We start from the raw sequence: 16,337 nt of genomic DNA on the forward strand, positions 1-16,337 counted from the left end.
AGGAGGAGGGAACGTAGGAAAAACTGATAGAAAAAAAATCTAGGGTTTTCTTTTGGCTTTCTGAACTTATGACAGCATTTCATCTCTCATTATACAAACTTGTTTTTTTTCTGGTATGTCAAAGAACAATTTTCTTTTGCCTTTTTTGTCTCTCTCCATCCTCCTCTCTCTCTTGCTTTCTTCTTCTATCCGTACTTTTGTATTTTATGGTCGATCTTGCTCCAATAATTGCCTCTATTTACTGACTTCTTTTATTCCTCAGATGGCTTGGAAATGATTGTAGGGTTAGGAGGAGAGAAGTGATCATGGAAGAGATGTAAGGATATGATTGACTGTAACAGTGATGGAAATGAGAGAAAGGAGATTATGCTACAGCAGAGGAAACCTTGCCCCAGGTTTTTCTTCATGCCAAAATGATCATTTCAGCCCACAAATCATTTATCTACATAAGACACTCTGGAATAAAAGTTGATACCCTTGAACTGTTATTTTCTTTTTAGATTTATGGCCATAGACAGATGAAACGCATCCACAAAATAGCATGCATTATGTGCTGCATTACAAGTAATGCATGTGACATATATGACTTGTTTTCCACTGAAGTAATGCCATCTGATCTTATCAAATAAGATAACTTACTTCTGTATTATATGCTTTATTTGCAGACAAGTACAGTTTTCTACATGGCATGCATTGTTCTAGACTAGAGATGTGTGTCATGCTTTTGGATGGCATTTGGATTTATTTTCAAAAAAGGAACAATGTTTTAGTGGAATCCAGTCAAGCTAGTTATTTGTAGGGGATGGAAAAACTATTTGGCTGTAGTCTTTTTTCCTGTTTTGTTGTGCATTGGAATAAAAAGGCCAGCTGTTAAGATGGAACAGAGAGATACATTGTTTCCTGTGGTTTTGATTCTTGTGTAAATACACTCATTCTGCATTAAAAAGTAATGAAATGCAACTTTGAGTAATTAGGGGCTTTCAGACTTGGGTCAGAGGATGCCCAGGGAACTGCAAGTGAGTGCTTGAAGGCTAATGGAAATTATGGAAAAGAAAAGATTTTACAAAAAGTTTTTTGGGGATAGTATAACGTAAATATTAATATGAAATACTATATGATGTTTGGATTATATTTTCTGATACAGTGTAAATGGGTTGTTTTGCATGAAAATATAACCTTACTTGGTCAGTAAGATTTTTATTTTTTTATTTATTTTTATAAATTAATACTTTTAGGCAACAAGGATGGGTTAAATTGCTCAAAATAAATACTGTTCTTCTGAACTTTCTATACATCAAAGAATCTTGAAAAAAAAGATTTCAAGGTTTTTATAAAAAATATGAAACAGTTTTCAGCACTGATAATATTTATAATATAGAAATTGTATACAAATATTATGATATGTAATATAAGGACAACAAAAGCTGATTAGTTCTATAGAAGTGTAGCCTATGACAATGAAAAAATGAAAAAAAATGTTTTTGTTAATTTAATAAATTATTTATAACAGTATTTATATATTTTATTTGTAAAAATATATATTTTTAATTTTGTAATGGTTTTGAAATAAATCTTATGTTCAACAAATGCTGCATTTACAGTATGTTTTGAAACATTGTTACCAATAAAATTTATTTGAAAAGATAATTTTTTCAGCAAACCTGTTTTTTCAGCAGCCATTAGATTAGTCTTCAGCATACACAATGCTTCAAAAATCTTTCTTAAATGATTTGTGGACCAAGAAATATTATTCATATTATCAGTGTTGAAAACAGCTTAATATTTTTGTGGTAGTGTAGTTTCTTTACTTTTTTTATTTTAGGAAGTGAGTCCCTGACAAGTGGATCATCATATTCAAGGATTCTTGACATCATAACTTTTGAAAATGTATGATATATAGTCTATATGTCAATGCAAACTATATTATGGGAATAAACACTTGATCACTTCTGATGTAAAAAAATAAATAAAATAAACTTATATTCTGAATGAGAAAAAGTTACAGCGTAATCCAGTTAGTTATGTTTCATAATAAGTAACACGTTCATGTTCTTTTAATGTTCAGGCCATACTGAGACATCCAGGTGTTTGAAGACGCCACATGCTGTATCTGACAATGCCAAGAGATAGAAATCGCTGCCATATAGGAAGACATTTATTTCTAATGGGCTAATGTAAGAGCTTGCTTGTTTTATTTTTCCAATTTGATCAGTAATGTGGAGTGTGATTGTGAACGACTCTAGTCTCATGGATGGCGAAATTGATTTGGAGGTATTAAATCTTAATCAGAGCGGTCGAGAGGAAGCCATGAATAAATAAAATGCTGGAGGCTCACTGTGGCTGTGGGTAGTGACCTTTACATTTATCTATGGCATGTCAAGGTCTCTCTCTGTCTCACTTTCTGTCCCTCTGACTACCTAAACAAATCTAAAAACCATTTCAGAATGTAATTTAAATTCACCAAACATTCTCTCGCTCAAATACACACATGCTGATGTGTGCTTCTAAATAAGAAATCTGCATAAAAGTGGCGTAGTGAGTAATGCGCAGGGTTTCACTGACAGTAGCACATCCCATTTCACAGCTCTAATGGCACTGCTTTGATAATGAGCTGATTTGAGGGATACGCCGGTGATAGTTTGCTTATTTTGTGATTGTGTGTATGCGTGAAATCTACAGAGACGGTTTGATTCTTATCATTGAGCTGTGATCAGACGATCTGTTTTACAAGAAATGACTTTATGGGGACCAGAGAGAATTCCTGTTTGTTCATGGATCATATGTCTTTATGAATGATACTGTATGCCAAGCGGCAGGGCAGCGGAGCGACCCAAGGGGTGACTCACTGGTTTCGTGTCCACTCAATTTAGGCTCTTATTAAATTGGCTTTGTCTCATGAAGTCAAATCAATTAACCACGGTTAGCGCGAAACCCCGGCGCTTCTGATCCTCAAACGTCAACGGGACTGATTGGTGCATCTGCATGCAGCTTAGTGTTTAGCAGCAGATTTCAAGTCACACAGTGTACTCTGCTTCAAATTTCAGGTGGGTGACGGCCCGCTTTGCGTCCGTTCTTAAAAGCTAATTATGTTAGCCACTGCGTCTTAATACAGAAGTGTTTCATTGACAGCGGAAATAGAAGGACAGGCCTGCATAAATTGGCAATGATCGTTTTGCGCTGCCATCCTGTCAACTGATTTGCATAATCGGGGTGAGGTGAGAATTTAAACAGTGTCGGGTTTTAGCACTTCGCCCCCTTCGTGGATGACGTCCCTTCTGGCCCAATCTAAATAGCCAATCTGGTTTCATGGCAACGTGTCGGAGAGATCTCCCTCTTAGCTGAGGAGACCCTCACCTACACAGAATCAACTAAATGATCACTGCAGTGAAAGACTGAAGATCTATATCTTCCATAAGGGTCACCATAGAGGAACTAATGCCTGGTTACCTGAATTTAAAGGAAGATTTCAAGTCATCTGAAGCAGCACGATATCTTTGCGAAGCATAGATCACATTTTAAGTTGTTACTGAATTTGTCAGCTATGTTGCAGGCTAGATGTTAATTAAAAATGACTTGTCTCATGACCAAACTTCATTGATGTAAAACCTGATACTTAATTTGAGAGTTATAGAGTAAAAAGCTGTGTCGTAGAAACATTTGTATTATTATTAATGTTGAAAACAGTTGAAAACAAAAATCGGATGCATCATATTCTTGAATCATATTTACTGAACCCAATTATTTTACCTTAGTTAACATGGAAAAAATAACATACAGTACCATTTTGAAAAACATAATTGTTGGAGGTTTTGAATTAACAATTCCTTTAAATTGTATTTAATAATTTTGAAACAGTAATTCTGTTTAAACTGACAAAACATGTATCTCCTTTTCTCCTCCTGCTCCTTCCTCAATACCCTTTCCCCCAATGTTTCCCTCCTTTACCCTTCTTTATCAATGTTATCCTTTCTTTCAATGCTCTCATTGCTGTCATTCACTACTCCTTCAAACCCTCCTTGCATGGTCATTTTCCTCTCCACTCTTCCTTTCCGGCGGTGTAGGTCTCTATCTGGACGCATCGTGGGTGGAGTGTGGTGGTTTTTCACCCTCATCATCATCTCCTCCTACACAGCCAACCTGGCTGCTTTCCTCACTGTGGAGAGGATGGTGTCGCCCATTGAAAGTGCTGAGGACCTGGCCAAGCAGACAGACATTGCGTATGGTACCCTTGACTCAGGCTCCACCAAAGAGTTCTTCAGGGTGAGTGGCCAAAGCTACTGAATTGAGGCCAAAGCTATTGAATTATTCTAAGTGCCGTATTAGTATAAAAAAAAAAACCCAGCAAAACCCCACAGATTAATAAACAAAACAAAGAAAATATGGCCTTAATTATAAAGTATACCAGGGTTCTCAGTCCTTTTTTTAGGTTCTAGAATTATAACAAATTAATTATAATTATACTATTAATGTTATAAACAGTAGTGCTGCTTATTATATTGTGATTGATTTCTTTTCAGGATTCTTTGATGACTAGAAAGTTCAAAAGAACAGCGTTTATTTGAAACATTTTAAAGCCATAAATTACTTTACTGTCACTTTTAATCAATTTAATGCATCCTTGCCGAATAAAAGTATTAAATTAATTGACCCCAAAACTTTAAAAAGGTAGTTTATATAATAATTTATAGATTCATTTATTAATGAACACAATTAACAATAAGTGCATTCATAAAAATCGCCCACAATCCCACATAGGGTCCCAACCCCAAGGCTGAGAACCTATGAACTAAAATTCAGTAACTAATACAAAATCTGCACCCTCCACACTTCATCTGCACACTTCACTGGCAATCTATATCTTTACCCAAACTTTCAGAGGTCAAAGATCGCCGTTTATGAGAAAATGTGGAGCTACATGAAGTCTGCCGAGCCCACGGTGTTCACTAAGACCACGGCGGAGGGAGTGGCGCGGGTGAGAAAGTCCAAAGGGAAGTACGCCTTCCTGCTGGAGTCCACAATGAACGAGTACACGGAGCAGCGCAAACCGTGCGACACCATGAAAGTGGGAGGAAACCTGGACTCCAAAGGCTACGGGGTGGCGACGCCTAAGGGCTCACAGTTAAGGTGGGTGGAGTAGTATAACAATATGTCACGTGTTGTTATGGTATTCCACCTTCCCTGGCGTGCCTATTTCTAGTTACTTTTTGTTTTGTGTGTGTGTTTTTTTGTTTTTTTTTGCTTTTCTCATGTGTACTTGTGTGCAGATAAAGGTCTTGTATACGTTTCTTATACGTTTCTTGTTTTATTTTTTGTTTGTTTTTTTAATTTAGCCTGAAGCAGGTGATTTCAAACTGATGCATGCATGTTAATGCCATGAATTTTTGAGATGAGAAGTCTGGATGTTTAACAGTGAACATGAATTTCAACTAATGGACAAGCCTTTGAATATTCTGCCTGGTCTGATGCTACCCAAATCTTTGTTCACAGTTATACTGGAAGTCAGATACGTTTAAAACCCACTACAAGTACCATGAAGCGTGTTAAGAAAGGTTGAGAAGAGTCCATTACAGATGACGGGAGCTCCTGGGATCAGCTCTTTTGTTGCGGTGTTACCGTGGTCTGTGTGACTCTTCTCATGATACCGGGGGGAACAGTGTTTAATGGTGTAACAGCTTTTCTCCTGCTGTCGTGATGTCAGACCAGTGCAGGACATTCACACGGCTTCAGATCTAAAGCACACTGCCCTTAATGCTCTTCTTTCTCTTCCCCTCCTCAGCTTAGATGTGTCTCACTATATTCTTTTCCCTGTCCCATTTTTTGTTCCTGTGGGCTGTATGTTTATTAATGTTGCATTCAGGATAAACTGCATTCAGGATAAACCTCTCTTGAATCATTCCCATCATGTATATTTCGACCCTTAGCTAGATCATGGTTTAGGAAGACTGCAGTGGAGTCCAAAAGTCTGCGGACACATTCAAAACAATTAAATGTATTTATTGATGAATTAATTAATTGATGGATTGTTTGAAGTTGAAACTTTTAGGATTTTGAAATTATTATTTATTTTATCTTATTTTATTGAAAATATTAAGTTTTAGGATTTAAATTTTTTAAACAATTGCATTGTTATTATAATTATTACATTTAAATGTATGAAGGACATTTAAATGTAAGAATTTACATTTAAATACATTATGCTACATTTATGAATTAGTAAAATATTTGACATTCTAGTTCATATTTATTTATTTATTTATTGTTATCAAAAATGTAAATTATTAGGATTTTGAAAACAAAAGTATAATTATAAAATATTGATATGTATTTATTATGTAAATAAATTTTTACTAAATTTATGAATTTTGTAAATATTCAATACTGCACATTGTTTTCAATGAAAATATTAAGTTTTTTTTAAGAAATGTAAACAAATATATTATTATTAAATATTAGATTTAATTAAGATTGCGCTATTTATTTTAATTTGTTAAAAAAAACTTTTTTTAATAAATAAATAACATCTTAAAACGGTAGATATTCCTGCTTCCAGTGCACGATATGCTTATTATGAATATGAATATTGTCAAATCATGCTGAATGCCATAGCGAAATAGATGGACACGTGCACATGTTCTAAGACGTAAGGCTTTAATGTTTTTAATGCTGATTTTCAGTGAAAAATTTAAAACGGAAGCATTATTTTTGGTGTTTTAGACTTTAGGACCCCAGTGTTTGTCACAGCAAGTTCGTAAAATAACATAAATATATATATATATATATATATTTTTTTTTTTTTAGAACATTATTTACAGAATGTTAAGCATTCCGAGGAACTGCAGGGAAAGGTATTGTCTGGTGTTTAGGAGCAGAATTGCATTGCCAGGTCTCTTGTGGCTGAGCCAGAGTGGGAATACAAGGGTCTGGAGAATAGGATCAAACTCATTCAGCACTTTCAGAGGCTTAAACCCTCAGTGCTAATTTAAACTGTCTGTAAGCAGCATATAGGGAAAGTAACAGGCATTCAATATCGTGAGGTCCCTGTGCATGTCTCACAGCAATATTGAGTGCATAGCATAGCAGTTGAGTGAGGATGGGAAATAAGGGTAGCTTGGGTTGGGGAGGGGGTTTAAACCAGCGAGTAGGAATTGATTTTTCAATTCCTCCATCTGGAGGAGTGTAGTAAGGTTAGACAAATAAGGGTGGTGTATATTAACATGAAAACTAAAAAAGAGAGGTTTGTCCTCCGTGGTTTGGTGTTTTCGTGTTTTCTAAGGGGAAGTGGGGTGGGAATGGGTGACTAATCTATAGAGCTTTCCACCCCTTTCTTTCTTAATTTAACCTGATTGGATTCTGCTCAACTATGACAAACTGCTGCTACTGACAAACTATGTTTTATCGTTTCAAGAAGTGCAGTTAACCTGGCAGTTTTAAAACTGAATGAACAAGGCCTGTTGGACAAATTGAAAAACAAGTGGTGGTACGACAAAGGAGAGTGTGGCAGCGGAGGAGGTGGTGAGAAGGTTAGCCACTATGTCAACCAACGCGGGTAAACAGTTTCCTCTGTAACGGGAGCATCTGCCAGGGCACAATTGCATACATGACCTTCATCCTGACCCTGTTAAGCCTGAAGAGAGAGAGGAACGCAATTACTGTCAGAGCACAAATATTCGCCTTGAATACTGGGCCGAGATTCCCTCGTCGCTCTTCTGTCATTCTTCATGTTTCCCATCAAGGAACTTTTTCTACTTTGAAACAGTTGCGCCTTTTTACCTCCAGTTTCTTAACTTGCTGTTATTCCTCTCCCGAGGCGCATTAGCTGCATTTTTTTATAGGAATGCAGAGAGCATTCATAGTCTTTTGAAAGGTGCTGCAGTGTCGCATTATGATTATGTATTAAAGACACAAATCAAAGTCAAAGGCATAGGCAGTTTTAATGGAAAAAAACTGAAATTAAATTAAATAATGAATTAATATTACAAAATTTGATTCATTTTAATGGCACTAGATAGTAATAACACTGAAACATTAAAACTAAAAAAAAACATTTTACAATTATTACCATAGATAGATAAATAGATAGATAGATACAAGTAACACATTAAGTCAGTTTGGATAAAATCATTTGCCAAAAGCAGAAATGCAGAAATGTAACAATTAATTGGATTAGAATTGTAATAAAAACTAAAAATTCATAACTGCAATGACCTTGGTTAGAGGGATATGAAAAGGTTGATGCCTATGGTATATGCCAGTAATTGTGGTTTTACAGTAATTGCCTCCAGCATTAGTAGAGAAGCTGGCTGTGGCAGTATGCGCCCGTTACCCAAAGCGATGGAGCAAGGTCCTGTTCATATGTCTGTGGCTCCCGTGCCAGGTCCTAAAACACCGTTCCCTTAAATGGAGCACAGAGACATGTATCACAACGGGACCCTTGGCTCGGTCACTTTGCCAGTGCAACTGCTGTGTCAGCTGTTATGAGTGAATAACATAAAATAACATGTCCTATGATGTTATTTATGTTATTTGTGTTACATTCCTCTGCGTGGTTGAAGAACCCCCGTAAACCTTGCCGTTTTGAAACTGAGTGAATCAGGCATCTTAGACAAGCTGAAAAACAAATGGTGGTACGATAAGGGCGAGTGTGGACCCAAGGACTCGGGAAGTAAGGTCAGTCTCCACAAGTCTGGGACCATCACTGTTGTCTAATGCTCAGTGAGGCAGAAAGTCACAAGTGTCTAGCGCATGCTCATCTGTAGGGAAATTTCGGATGTGCACCAGGCAGGATAGTTTCAGCATGCCCTGCTTCTCCACACCAAATGTCTTCTTAGACGTATCTCTGTTTTAGTAAATACCTAATACATGAGAGGAATGGAAGTGACTGGGCTTTTATAGATATCCTAAATTATTTAATCGAGTGTACCATTGATTTCTCTTTGCATGAAAATCCAAGCAAGCCCGACTTTTGTGGAGCGAAAAACCGGCCACATATGGAGATAAGCTAGAACACAGTGAGAAGTTAAAATCTTATCTCGTTGTGTATTCGCACTCCATTTGAGAGCTCAGCCAAAAAGAAAAATGAAAACATCTCCTGTAATAACAGACTAATTGTCACCCTCTAAAGTGCTGTCAAAGCATTGATGCCTGATAGAAGTCGCCACAAAAATATCAGCTTTTCAGATTAGCCTTCAAGCGAAAGGTTGATTGGGAGGATATACATTGATTTGTCTGTAAATGTGTGTGAATGTGTTTTGGTAGTGAGTAGATTCATAGAGTAGTTCTCTGAATGTGTGGGTGCAAGTGTAAGTGAGCTCCGCTCCCGCCACGTTAACTTCCTGTCTTCTTGTTCCTTTCCTTCCTCTCGCATCCAGGACAAGAGCTCACAGGCCCTCAGCCTCAGTAATGTCGCTGGGGTCTTCTACATTCTGGTCGGGGGCCTGGGCCTGGCCATGCTGGTGGCCCTCATCGAGTTCTGCTACAAGTCCCGAAACGAGGCCAAGAGAATGAAGGTGGAACAGTCTGAACGTCGCCCCTCTTCCTCTCCTCTCCCCAGTCCCATCCCCCTCCCCAGCCCCCAGCCCTCACCAGGGCCCAGTCCCACCCACAGCACTCAGAGTTTAGCCACATATAGAGAGGGTTACAACGTCTACGCCACTGAAGGAGTAGAGATGTAGGAGGTCAGATGTACGTAGGTGCCCGGCAGTCGTAAGTGGAGCTCCTCTATTTTCGCTGCCGTAGCTTGCCGTGGTAAAGCTTCTTGTGTTTGTGACGTCCTTGTTCTGTCTCCTCCACGTGTACTCCAAGTCGGAAACGTGCATTCACATATTTGTGCATGCTGAAGATCAAGGTACCTGGACTGCACACGCTTGTAATAACATGCCAGTGCGGTAACCTCATTAACCGAGTTAAGAAGAATAGTTAAACCAAGCTAAAGAGAATCATTTCACCCTAGGCATAGTCTAAAACACCCCCTAGTTGTGAATTTCAAGTAATCTTTAGCTCAAAAAGGACTATGCCAGATGCATTTAAGACGCTTCATTGCTGAACTGTGTCATAATCTGGTGTTTTGTATGTGCTTGCTGATAATGTGCATTCATTGAAATAATGATGCTCTGGCTTTCTAAGTACATGCTGCTGACTCCCTTTCTTCCTGTTCCTGTCTTTCTTTTCTCTCCGGACGCAGCTCACCTTCACCGAAGCCATGCGGAACAAGGCACGCCTGTCCATTACAGGGAGCGTGGGCGAGAACGGTCGCGTCCTGACTCCCGACTGCCCAAAGGCTGTCCACTCCGGCCCCTCACTGCGGCAGAGCTCCGGACTGGCTCTGGTGTCATCTGACTTACCGTGAAAACCAAAAACATTCAAGTGCCTTAATCTCCACAAGACCACAAAACAGACATTATAAAACCGACCCTACAGCAATGACGGCACCAAGCTGAGCAATCATGCCGACAAGGTAGATTTCGAAAGAGACCCGAGGCCCCTGGTGGCTACACACACCGGGGTGCCAAGATTCTATACTGTTTGGCGGATGGCTATCGCACAGACTTCTGTGTTTCCATCAAGTACATTCAAAGAACTTGTGTTGACTTTGAGGGTGAAGCGGGTGGAAAGAAAGAACAGCACAGCTCAACTGAATCTTGGTAGCTGTTTGGCGAAAAAATAATCGGACACTTTGCCATAACCCTTGCCAAACTGCAACTCAACATCTTAACATAGCTAAAAATGGGCATTTGTTTGCCCGAGAGGGTATTATTAACATGGATATGGTATTAATGAATACTTATTAAAATAAACTGTGAAGAAGAATTCATATATATATATTCTATAAAACCATACATAAAGAAAATTATTTACATTGTTTTGTAAATAGCAGACTGTACAACTCGCTTGCTTTTTAACGAATTTGTAAATATCTGATTCTGTAGTGGACAGAGTATAATTCTCTTTTTAAACCATCTTTAGAAAAAGGAATCATCGCAATAATGGTTGCGAAAAAACTGGAAAAAAAAATAATAATGAAAAAGATTTGATATACGTAGATGTACATGAAATTCTATGGATTTAATAACATGGGCATGTTATCAGTGCCAGTGACCTATGCGCCCATGATTCTCGGGAATGTGGCACACACCCTCAGTGCATCTCAGCCGCTGCTCTTTCCCAAGCCATGCCCAGCATAAACACTGTGCAGTTGTAGACCATGGTACCCTCTAGACTGTTTTGTTTTTTCCACAGAAGCATATTTTATTTTTGATTCATGTGATTACTGAAAAAGAGTGTGAAAATTTAGAAGTATTTAAATGTCCATTCATTTTAGAGCAGACGTCTTTATGAATGATATATTGAAATCCAATTGTACGAGAAATGACTTAACTGTGCAGATGTGTATAGAAATGGAATAGAAAGTATTCAGAACACCGAGCGCCTCTGAAGACACTGTTTGTATCATGAGAGCCATGGTCAGAGTCCAGCTTTGACCCTTTTTTATGAAAAACACTGTGTATCCTCTTTCAGGCCTTCAGCATGTTCTCCAGAAAACTGTAGCAACGGACATCTGGACGAAAGGACAATTTCAAAGCTTCGGGACACCATACTGATGAGTCTTTCTCTGCCCAGTTCTGTTAAATTTGCATTTAAACTGAAAGTGCAATTTATGGTCCTCCTTTTCCAGCAACCCCTCGTCTTGATAAATACACATGTACTTTTACTCAAGCACACAATATTTTTGTCTGTCATTGTATTTTGTCCCCTTTATCCTCTTTCTGTCTTCTCTCATTCTGTTTCAAAAACACACGCACACAATGATCCTGATACATATTGATGATCAGTGTGTTTGGAGAGTGGCGTTAGGTTTTTACCCAAATGGTCTCTAATGCTGTTAGGAAAGTGGTGTCCTTAGGTTAATATGTTAAAATTGTAAATAAATATTTTGATCATTTTATAGTAAAAAAATAAAATTAAAAAATATATATACATATATATATATATTAATGGATAGGAAATTGCTCCTCTGTGTCTTTATTTGGGTTAGTAGTGTAATTTGAACTCCCTAAATTAAAACAAAAGTCTAAAAGTCAAAATGTCTAATTCAACCAAAAAAGTTCTGTCATGATTTACTCATCCTCAACTCATTGCAAACCAAACAATTTTGGTTACCATTTACTTCATTGATTAAAAGAAACTATATATAATTAGAATATCATCAAAAGGTTTATTTATTTCACTAATTCCATTCAAAAAGTGAAACTTGTATATTATATTGTGACAGGAGGAGCACAAGACAGACACAGTGGGCGTGGCGTCAGACCTCGGAGAGGCTTTTATTAACAGAAAATAAAATAAAACTGGATAAAGGTGGCCAAAGGGGCGACATCCCCGTCATCAGGGAGCCGCCCACACGGGAGTCCCAGTCCGGGTTCTCACGAACATTTGCAAGCGAGAGGGAGTGACGTCACCAGATGTTTCCCAACTGCGCTGTCTAGGCTCCGCCTTACCCGCATTCTCCACCACTGTGATGGGAGGAGCACAAGACAGACACAGTGGGCGTGGCGTCAGGCCTCGGAGAGGCTTTTATTAACAGAAAATAAAATAAAAAGGGGGATAAAGGTGGCAAAAGGGGGAGTGTGTCCAAAACAACAGGGAATCTGGTGTCCTCGTCTTGCTGCGGGGTTAGTGTGGGTCAGGCAGTGTTCATGGAGGAAGGGTCCAGGTAAGGGGCGGAGTCTGGCGGCCGCACGCGCTCCCCTCTTCTGTCCAGGGCGCGAGGGTGCAGCGGCTTCCTCTAGCGGCCGCATCACTCTCGGTGGCCGCGGCGCTTGTAGGGGATGGACGGCCCGGCATCCTGGCCCGTCGGCCGTGTAAACGGGTGCGGTTCCCATCCGGATCGCGGGTCCCGCAGCTCACGTCTCCAGTGGCACGGGAGTCCCTCAACGCACTATGTTTAAATGTTTATTTCTTTTAATTTTGATGATTATAACTGACAACTAAGGAAAATCCCAAATTCAGCATCTCAGACAATTAGAATATTACTTAAGACCAATACAAATCTTGGCCAACTGAAAAGTATGAGCATGTACAGCACTCAATTCTTAGTTGGGGCTACTTTTGCCTGATTTACTGCAGCAATACGGCATGACATGGAGTCGATCAGTCTGTGGCACTGCTCAGGTGTTATGAGAGCCCAGGTTATGGCTGTGTTGACCTTAGACCTTGGACCTTAGAAAACACAGTGGACCAACACCAGCAGATGACATGGCACCCCAAACCATCACTAACTGTGGAAACTTTACACTGGACCTCAAGCAACGTGGATTGTGTGCCTCTCTTCTCTTCCTCCAGACTCTGGGACCCTGATTTCTGAAGGAAATGCAAAATTTACTTTCATCAGAGAACATAACTTTGGACCTCTCAGCAACAGTCCAGTCCTTTTTGAAGTGAGACCCTTCTGATGCTGTCTGTTGTTCAACAGTGGCTTGACGCAAGGAATGCAACAGCTGAAACCCATGTCTTGCATACGTCTGTGCGTAGTGGTTCTTGAAGCACTGACTCCAACGGTAGTCCACTCTTTGTGAATCTCCTCCACATTTTTGAATGGGTTTTGTTTTACAATTCTTTCCAGAGTGTGGTTATCCCTATTGTTTGTACACTTTTTTTCTACCACATCTTGTCCTTCCCTTTGCCTCTCTATTAAGGTGTGAACAGCCAGCCTTTTTTGCAATGACCTTTTGTGTCTTGCCCTCCTTGTGCAAAGTGTCAATAGTCGTCTTTGGACAACTGTCAAGTCAGCAGTCTTCCCCATGATTGTGTAGCCTACAAAACTAAACTTAGAGACCATTTAAAGGCCTTTGCAGGTGTTTTGAGTTAATTAGCTGATTAGAGTGTGGCACCAGGTGTCTTCATTACTGAACCTTTTCACAATATTCAAATTTTCTGAGATACCGAATTTAGGATTTTCCTTATTTGTCAGTTATAATCATGAAAAATTAAAAGAAATAAATATTACTGTGTGTAATGAATGAATATAATATACGTTTCACTTTTTAAATTGGAATTAGTGAAATAAATCAACTTTTTGATGGAATTCTAATTATATGACCAGCACCTGTGTATATATATATATATATATATATATATATATATATATACACACACACACACACACATACACACACGTACACGCACACACGCACACTTAAAAAGACAGAGACAGTATTTTAACTAAAGAATCCAGAAAATAAAAAACATGGTTCTAAATTGGTTTGCATTTCAGGGTTTCAAACAAGAATTTGATCTCCAAGCAAAACATGACTTAGTACCTTTATGGAAACCCTAATTGGCAAGCACAGAGGTAAGATGTTTCTTGTAGATGGTCACCAGGTTTGCAAGCATCTCAAGAGGGATTTTGATCCACTCCTCTTACAGATTCTCTCTAAATCTTTAAGGTTTATTGGCTGCTGTTTGGCAACTCAAAGTTTCAGCTCCCCCCACAGATTTTCTATAGGATTGAGGCCTGGAGACTGGCGAGGCCGCTACATTACCTTAATGAGATTCTTCTTGAGCTACTCCTTTGTTGCCTTGGGGGTATATTTCAGGTCATTGTCATGCTGGATGACCCGTCTTCAGTGTTCTGGGTGAGGGAAAGAGGTTTTCGTCCAAGATGTTATGGCACATGGCCCATGGCACATTGCGATGAAGTTGTCCTGTACCCTTAGCAGAAAGACAACCCCAAAGCATAAGGTTTTCACCTCTGTGCTTGACCTTAGGGATGGTGTTCTTGGGATCATAGTCAGCATTTCTCTCCCTCCAAACACAGAGAGTTGAGCTAATACCTAAGAGCTCATTTTTGGTCTCATCTGACCACAGCACTTTCTCCCAAGCCTTCTCTGAATCATTCAAATGTTCACTGGCAAACTTCAGATGGCCCTGTACATGTGCCTTCTTGAGCAGGGGCTGCAGGATTTCAGTACATTGCAGTGTAGTGAGTTACCAGTGTTTTGCTTGGTGACTGTGGTCCCAACTACTTTAAGATCATAAACAAGCTTCTCCTGAGTAGTTCTGGGCTGACCCATTAACTTTCTCATGATCATCCTTAACCTAAACCTCATTTATAACCTTTATAAACAGGGTTTTTTGTTGTTGTTGTTGTTGTTTTTGGGGGGGGTTAAATTGATATTATGACTGCATTAAAATAGACCTACCATTTAAATTACAGACCCTTAATTTCATTGTACTTACAAAATCAGCAGTGGATCCATTATTTTCCCCACTTTGTGTGTGTGTGTGTGTGTGTGTTAGCTGAATATATATGCAATATAATGCAGCATGAACTTGCACACAACAATACATAAAATCATGCTGATTGTGTGCTTTCTCACCTAAACATATATCTTTATTTTTTTAGTGTGTGTGTGTGTATAAATATAATTGTGCTGTCTTTGCTAAGTAAAAATTAGTATATAGAGAGAGGTGTATGTACAGTGTTTAAACGGTGTGTACAGTATATAAACTAGACAATATAGCACACAATTGTTTGTATAGCCTGTATATACGATACATACAAGGTCTAGGGTCAAGAGAGTTTGGTCCAGTGACACTGAGAGAGAATGACATGTTCTGGCGGAGTAAACATCTTCTTTTTAGACCAAAGTACTTGTTCAGTACTTGTTCCTTGGAGAGGATAGAAAGGAAACTATAGGCAGTATGCATCAATATCCAAGCAGAAAGCATTCATTAAAAACTTATGTGCATGTGGTCATAACAATGCATGACCGAAAAGATAATTATTTTTCAGGGACAGAATTTATGAATTACTTATAAATGTTATTCACAAACAAACATTAATTTTTAATTTTTTTATTTGTATAGTTTTTTGTTTTTTTTTAGAACAGTATTCAACTATACAAGTGTCTGAAGTACAGTTGTCTTTGAAGAGCAGATGGTAAAAATGACCATGAAGAAAATTATCACTGAAAAAGACCACAAAGCGCTAACATTACTGTAAATAGTCTTATTTTCTTCCCTTACAAGAATCCTTGCAGAAAGGGCAAAGCACTGTGTGATGGGAATACAAATAAATATTGCAGGAAAACAGCAGTTGGTGCTGAAAACCTAAATGCCCTCCTATAACAGATGTTGGTACATATGTTAGAACACAGACAGTCACGCTAATGACCTTGAGGAGTATGTCATCCAGGATCATCTCAAAATGTGCAAAATATGAGCACATTGCAGAGATAATTTCATAATTATCTTTAGGTTTTAGCTCCAGAATCGTTATCGTTCAATTATTATTTTAAATATGTTTATACTAGGACAGATTCAGCTAGCAATCTCTAGTG

At 38.6% G+C, this 16,337-nt stretch overlaps 1 protein-coding gene across 4 annotated transcripts in view; it reads left to right on the plus strand.

The window, feature by feature from the left end:
* Positions 1-11,711, plus strand: part of LOC127941956 (glutamate receptor 4) — an 82,970-nt gene extending 71,259 nt beyond the window's left edge. The window contains exons 12-16 of one of the 4 annotated variants that reach the window (XM_052537439.1): positions 4,062-4,260; positions 4,877-5,124; positions 7,406-7,520; positions 9,369-9,702; positions 10,181-10,321. In XM_052537439.1, the coding sequence (XP_052393399.1) occupies positions 4,062-4,260; positions 4,877-5,124; positions 7,406-7,520; positions 9,369-9,671 (865 nt within the window). In that variant the 3' untranslated portion in view covers positions 9,672-9,702; positions 10,181-10,321. Of the gene's footprint in view, positions 1-4,061; positions 4,261-4,876; positions 5,125-7,405; positions 8,668-9,368; positions 9,703-10,180 lie in introns of those variants that run through there. The other 3 variants (XM_052537442.1, XM_052537438.1, XR_008149236.1) reach the window with 3 other exon arrangements.
* Positions 11,712-16,337: the final 4,626 nt, after the last annotated feature.

This window comes from Carassius gibelio, chromosome A21 (genome assembly GCF_023724105.1).
Source record: "Carassius gibelio isolate Cgi1373 ecotype wild population from Czech Republic chromosome A21, carGib1.2-hapl.c, whole genome shotgun sequence".
In the NCBI taxonomy this organism is placed as follows: Eukaryota; Metazoa; Chordata; class Actinopteri; order Cypriniformes; family Cyprinidae; genus Carassius; species Carassius gibelio.